Raw genomic sequence first — 7,213 nt, forward strand, 5'->3', positions numbered from 1 at the left:
AATACATTAGACCTACATATTTTTATTTCTATATGTTTGTTCCAAGTTATATAGGCTACAGGTCTATTTTGTTAATTTAAATTATATGTTTATCTTGAATTATAGTTGTCCTCTGGTGGAAATATAGTTTATATAATTAAGACATTCACGGGACATTCATATCTTTTAAATGTTATCTTTAATATTCATATCTTTTAAATATTATCTTTAATATTGTAAAAGTGGCCGCTTTCTATAGTAGCCTACTGAATTAAATGAATTAACATGTTACAAGAAAATAAAATGCATTTCTATAAAGTCTCATACTTTACAACTTGCGGTATGTAGGTGAAGAAATATAGCTTTTACATATGAAAGTTGGAACTTTTCAGACTTTTTGTTATAAATTCATTTCAACAGGCTATTTTTCCATTGAAATAATTCCGTTAAAATAAGGAAAAGAAAGATGAGATTGGGAAAGCGTTCAAATTGCCAGTAAAATCATCTTGGTGCCAAAAAAAAAAACAACACATAATACCACAATCCAAAATCTAATTGGGATTGTGAAAGATACCATAGTTATATCCGTTGCCCCAAATGTAGTCTACGTTGCGCGAAGTTACGATGACGTCAACCTGCAGACCTATAAAGGTGCACCGATGTGAACATTTTGGACATTCAAACTCTCACTCTCTCAGAGCGACAGACAGACACGACTGCGGAGGAGAGAGCAGTAAAGAAAAGGAAGAGCCTATAAAGTCTTTGGAGTATGAACAGACACACATTTGCGGTTTTCCTCTTGGCACTGGGGTTTCTTGTCTGCGAAGGGGGTAAGTAGACGATACAGAAAACTATATTTAACAGCTTAACCAGAAGCTAGCAATCTTTAAAAGTTCGGTTTTAGATGTAAAGTTTTGTATTCTTTTGGGATTTTTGTTATTTTGACTATCAGAAGACATTGTCGTAATTCTAAAACCACTCATAATATGTTGATATGGATTTAATATATTAAAGCCTATAGCACTAAAATGTTAAAATAACCATTAAACCATGTCTTCATTAGCTCAGAGATTTATTATATTGAAGTGTTTTGGGAGGATTCATATTTTGAGGCTGTTCTGACAGATTTGTATTTGTATCTGAAGTGAACTGTCAGTAACAGCCCAACATTGTCTGTTGCAGGTAACCCATGTTGCTCAGACCCATGCCAGAACAGGGGCGTTTGCACAACGCTTGGAACAGATAATTATGAGTGTGACTGCACTCGCACAGGATATTATGGACAAAACTGCACAGAACGTAAGTATGAATGGCACACACGAGGTGAATCTAAAATCAGGAGGTATATGTTGTGGTGGTTTGTTCAAAAATTAAGTTTCCCTCTTGGTTTCAACAGCTGAGTTCCTCACCTGGGTCAAAATCTCCCTGAAGCCATCGCCCAACACCATCCACTACCTTCTCACCCACTTCAAGGGCTTCTGGAACATCGTCAACAACATCTCATTTCTCAGAGATGCCATCATGAGATATGTGCTGACATGTAAGTGTCTCTAGCTGAAGGCAAAATGAGAAGATGGATTGGAAACTGCTTCATAACACAACAAATAATTTGTAGAGAAGCAATTGTGGTGTTTATGCTAATAATGAAATGCTTTTTTTCTCTCTAGCCCGAGCCCACTTGATTGATAGTCCTCCAACTTTCAATGCGGATTATGGTTACAAAAGCTGGGAAGCCTATTCCAACCTTTCCTACTATACACGCACCCTTCCCCCTGTGCCAGAGGATTGCCCAACCCCTATGGGAGTAGTAGGTGAGTCCAATCTCTCTGCCTTTGGAAAACCAGTTTTCTCAGATTCTTGAATACTGAGCAAGAGTGGCTTGGCCTCATTGCATCACAGGAAACGCACACATTGAAATTATCCCTTCTGCTGGATTGACAGAATGGAAATGTGCTGAGGGAACACAGCAAAACCTGCCCCAGCAAGCCAAAACTAAAGAACATGAAACCACTTTTTTTAACGTGTCTAAGAAATTTACAATGAAAGTAAACCTCACTCACAAGTAAACCATCACATTTCAATCACGTTAATGTGTTTTATCCAAATTAAACTGGCTTGGTTTTGTATTATAGTCTTGTATGCTTACTGTAATATTCTTAATTGTTTCCCCAGGTAAAAAAGAGTTACCTGATGCTAAGCTACTGGTTGAGAAGCTTCTGATGAGAAGACAGTTCATCCCAGACCCACAGGGCACCAGCCTGATGTTTGCATTCTTCGCACAGCATTTCACCCACCAGTTCTTCAAATCTGATATGAAGAAAGGACCTGCTTTTACTGTTGCTCAAGGTCATGGGGTAAGCACAGCAGAGTTCAAGCCCTATCAGATTTTATTCAGGAAAGGGAGACAAAGAGACCATATTTGTGAATGAATCATTTATTAAAAATGCATGTATTAATGGTGTTGTTTTTCCTTTCAGGTGGACCTCAACCACATTTATGGAGACAACCTGGAGAGGCAACGCAAACTCAGACTCTTCAAGGATGGCAAGCTTAAATATCAGGTATGTGAAGAGACAGCTGTGCTGTAGTTTAAACAGCCAAATGCTTCAGACCACACAAGTGCCTAACAGTTGCTTCCTCTCTTGCGTAACTCTCCAGATCCTGGATGGAGAGGTTTACCCCCCAACAGTAAAGGAAGTGGGCGCTGACATGCACTACCCTCCTCATGTTCCTGACTCTCACCGCTTCGCTGTGGGCCATGAGGCGTTTGGCCTGGTCCCCGGCCTGATGATGTACGCCACCATATGGCTACGGGAACACAATCGGGTGTGTGATGTGTTGAAGGAGGTCCACCCTGACTGGGACGATGAAAGGCTCTTCCAGACCACTCGGCTCATTCTGATTGGTGAGTTTATAAGATTCTGATTGGAAAATAAAGTCAAAATAATAACAATAAAGGCATGTGATGCACTTGTCATGGTATTAATGTAGTTACCATGGGAGTTGTGAAAGGAGGAAGTTGTACTTTTTACTTTGGTAATCATCTACTAGCATGTTGCGCACACAATGGAGCATTCAAGCTATTTTGAGAAACAGGATTTACTGAAAGATGTGAGAAAGAGGAAATGTTTAGTTTTTCGTTTCAGGACTTACAAACTTCCAGTCAAATCCTCTCCAAAATAATTTAAAGATCCCCTCCAAACATGTTTCAGGACATAAAATACAGTGCTTAAATTATAATTTGTGTCTATTGATTTTCCACAAAAAAGCAAACTACCTAGTTAAAAATTCTTGGAAAATTCATTGAAGAATGCAGACTCTATGCATAGTATTCAGTTTTAACTGCTGGACACATGATGTCTTAATTCACTGAAAAGTTTATTCTCAGTGTATGTGCACTGGAGGTTTCAAGTTTCCACATCACACTTGTTGCATATTGAACCTTAATTGGCTTCCAAACTAGTTGTGATCATGCTCATATGTACACATCTAGAACTCAGATGCACAGAAAAACTTTCCACCTTCAGCAGATTAATGTGAAAACAGCCTTCTAGTGGCAAGCTCTGCACAGTGAAGCTGAAATATCTAAGTGAAATAACAAAAAGCCAAACACATTTTAAGTGGAGTTTAAGCATAATATCTGCATATAAAATATTTAACATTTGTCCTGCAGGAGAGACCATCAAGATTGTGATCGAGGACTACGTGCAGCACCTGAGCGGCTATCACTTCAAGCTCAAGTTTGACCCCGAGCTGCTGTTCAACCAGCGCTTCCAGTACCAGAACCGCATTTCATCCGAGTTCAACACCCTGTACCACTGGCACCCACTGATGCCTGATACTTTCCACATTGAGGAGAAGGATTACAGCTATAAACAGTTTGTCTTCAACACCTCTGTAGTGACTGAGCACGGCATCAGCAACCTTGTGGAGTCGTTTACCAATCAGATTGCTGGACGGGTAAGAACTGTTTGAGCTGTAGTAGCAGCATTTAGGTTTAGATTGTAACACCACTGTTACTGTCAATGTTTTAAGGTTGATTAACTGACTTTCCATTCATTTTTTTAGGTTGCTGGTGGCCGAAATGTCCCAGGACCTATCATGTACGTGGCCATTAAGTCCATTGAAAACAGCAGACAGATGCGCTACCAGTCTCTGAACGCATACAGGAAACGATTCTCCATGAAGCCCTACAGCTCTTTTGAAGACATGACAGGTGAGACAAAGTCAAGATCACTTACAAAACCCAATACTTGCAGGCAGAAAAGATGACGTCAGATGATTAGTGAAGAGGTTATTAACATGAAGTGAAAGGAAATGTTGCCTCAGGCCAAATTATTCTTTTATTATTAATAGCATTGTCGTGAGCTGATGGCAGGAATTAAATGCAAGCTTAAAAAACACGCCCAGACGCTACAGATCAAAGCTTATGTCATATTACTTATTATTAAATAAATGGGTTGGACTCAGCTTTAGTCCCAAGCAGCTTTGGAGGTTACGAATTTATTTCCGTGACTCTAACAACCAGATGTTCATTTCATCTTGAGACAGTGTAAGCAGACTGTCATCACAGAGAGAAAGACATAAACAGACAAGACGGGGCTCCTGCTTCTGAGGAGAAGATTTAAATGTCGCAAGCAAAAAGGAATTAATGTTGATTAAAAACGAACTGTGATGTATGAGGAGAGAAAAATATCAACCTGTGTATGCTTGGTAGACAAGAAGAAGAAAGAAGTAAAGATAAGAAAAGAGATCATTTTTATCCACGATTTTCTGGATTTGAATCAGTCAAAACACAGCGCTCATATTTAGACTAGCAGTAAGCTTTGCAGCTGCTGAGCGAGTGAAAGAACCCAGACTGAGGCACTAACTAAAACTCTTCCCTCCTTTGTGTTACTCAGGAGAGAAAGAGATGGCCGCAGTGCTCGAGGAGATGTATGGACACATCGATGCTGTGGAGCTCTACCCGGGTCTGTTGGTGGAGAAACCCAGGCCTAATGCCATCTTTGGGGAGACCATGGTGGAGATGGGGGCCCCTTTCTCCCTCAAAGGCTTAATGGGAAACCCCATCTGCTCCCCGGAGTACTGGAAGCCCAGCACATTCGGAGGCAGCGTGGGCTTCGACATCATCAACACCGCCTCCCTGCAGAGCCTCGTATGCAGTAACGTCCGGGGCCCCTGTCCCGTGGCATCCTTTCATGTGCCCGACGTTAAAGAGACGGGTTCCATGATCATCAATTCAAGCACATCCCATTCACGCAGCAGTGATATCAACCCCACAGTCATTTTGAAAGAAAGGGCTACTGAGCTCTAAGTTTTATATTTTATTAGGTACTTTTTTTAACATATGTATTTATTTATTTATTTATTTTTGTATTTATTGTCTTCTATTTATAACATGAGAAAGCGCAACACAGGTTTTTCATACATAATCTTTGTATATTTTTGTCTGGTTATCAAGAACAAAAGTCTGGTTGTATTTATTTATTGAAAGATTAATTGTATTATAAGTTATTGTTACAGTAATGACCTCAGTCACTGCTAATGATACTTGAAGATTAGTTTACAGTTTTAACTACATACTGTAGTAGTGTACATTAAACTTCTAATGTAAATGGATGTCCATTCAATTGTATGGCTGTCTCTAGATACCGCAGTGATCTGTTTTGTAGACAACAATACAGTAGCACAGTATAGTAGTGATGTTCATGGTGAATTTAATGACTGATCTTGACTCTTCTTGATATAATTTAAGTGCATTCCTATTTCAGTATTGTCTTAGTGATTTTATTCTTCTTCAGTCTGTGTATCAGCTTGGGTAATTTGAAATGACAGTAGTAACTCTTGAGTCTAAGCTGCACTGTTTAGAATTGTATTGTTGTTCTATAGAAATTATATCATTCAGTTATATGGCCATGCAGTTTGTTAGATTTGTTCTCAATGCCTATTGACTTGCAAGTTTGACACTAATAAATGCTTCCTGGAAATGGAGCACATTTCTCAGAAATCAGCTGACATTGTTATTTTCACTTTGTGACTCTTATTGTGCTCTTACATAAACTCTCTGATTGATGCCCTGGGAGTAAACAAGCTTTTCCTTCCTAAGGAAACAATGTAATCCAAGTACTGGATGAGTGTAATTTCAGATGGTATCAATGGTCAAATAAATGCAATTTTGAAAAAGATTATTCGTTTTTTTGTAAAAATCATGTTTCTTAGAAAGGGGGTATGGCAACAGCAAGAAACAAATCTAAAATTAATTTAAAAAACCCATAAAGGTAAACTGTTACAGTACAGTCTGTTGCTCCTCTGACAATCAATAACACACTGCCGTTAAGAACTCAGTTTGCTAAATCTTCCACATACCACAGATATTTTAATGTAGTTGTGATATCAGACCGCTACGTAAATCAATTTCTCCTCTACGTCTTTCCAATTAGTTTTCTGTATTTGTATGGTAACAAACTAGGAGGGCAAGTCAATATTATGTGGTCTACACGTCAGGTGTCCCAGCCTTGTTTCCTGTGCTTCTCCTGAGTCTCTTGGATTTATTTCTGCGTTTGCTTGGACCTCACCTCGACATTTGGTTTCCGTTTATTCCCTGCTCCTTGTCTGATTTGTTTGCTTGTCTTGGACTGCCTTCCTGATTTGGACCTCTGCCTGCCTGACTACCCATGTAATCCTTTCCCGCAATAAATTAATGAACTGCATCTGCTCTGCCTGTAGTCTGCATTTGGGTCCTATTCCTTGTGTTCCCTGCTCCCTTGTGTGACACCCACTACGACACTATGGTACAATAAAAAAGTTAATTGTTTTAGGCGTGAGGCGAATTTGTCATTGTAGTCTCACATAATGTCAAATGTTGATGTCAACAATACAAACTGCACCACATTCTGTTATTTTAATTTACTACCTCAACTGAGGTTAGGATTGGATGAAAGAAATGAATCGCATGTTTGTCTTGAAACACATTTACAGGATTAATGGATTTAATTTGTATTTACAATAGAATTCATTTACAGTCTTAAATGTGCATTTTAAGTATGGAAGCTGAAATGTTTCATCAGAATAGTTGTACCTTTTCAGTGGTCAGTGCGTGCACAAAATGGAAAACTCAAACAAATAGCAGGGCAAACAATGAATTGTGAGATGGTTTGAAGGTACAACAGATGAACAAGAAATAAATTAACTTTGTAATAAGATGAATGTAATGAAGTCCAAGTGAGCTTCAACT

The 7,213-nt window shown here is 38.9% G+C and overlaps 1 protein-coding gene across 1 annotated transcript; it reads left to right on the forward strand.

Annotated features, from left to right (window-relative positions):
* Positions 1 to 649: 649 nt before the first annotated feature.
* ptgs2b (prostaglandin-endoperoxide synthase 2b) lies at positions 650 to 6,164 on the forward strand. The gene is made up of 10 exons (XM_044199416.1): positions 650 to 809; positions 1,162 to 1,278; positions 1,376 to 1,519; positions 1,647 to 1,790; positions 2,152 to 2,333; positions 2,457 to 2,540; positions 2,638 to 2,884; positions 3,653 to 3,939; positions 4,048 to 4,195; positions 4,881 to 6,164. Exons 1-10 carry the CDS (start codon positions 749 to 751, stop codon positions 5,291 to 5,293), a joined length of 1,827 nt encoding a protein of 608 aa, XP_044055351.1. The 5' UTR covers positions 650 to 748; the 3' UTR covers positions 5,294 to 6,164.
* Positions 6,165 to 7,213: the final 1,049 nt, after the last annotated feature.

Source organism: Siniperca chuatsi, linkage group LG6, assembly GCF_020085105.1.
Source record: "Siniperca chuatsi isolate FFG_IHB_CAS linkage group LG6, ASM2008510v1, whole genome shotgun sequence".
Taxonomy (NCBI): Eukaryota; Metazoa; Chordata; class Actinopteri; order Centrarchiformes; family Sinipercidae; genus Siniperca; species Siniperca chuatsi.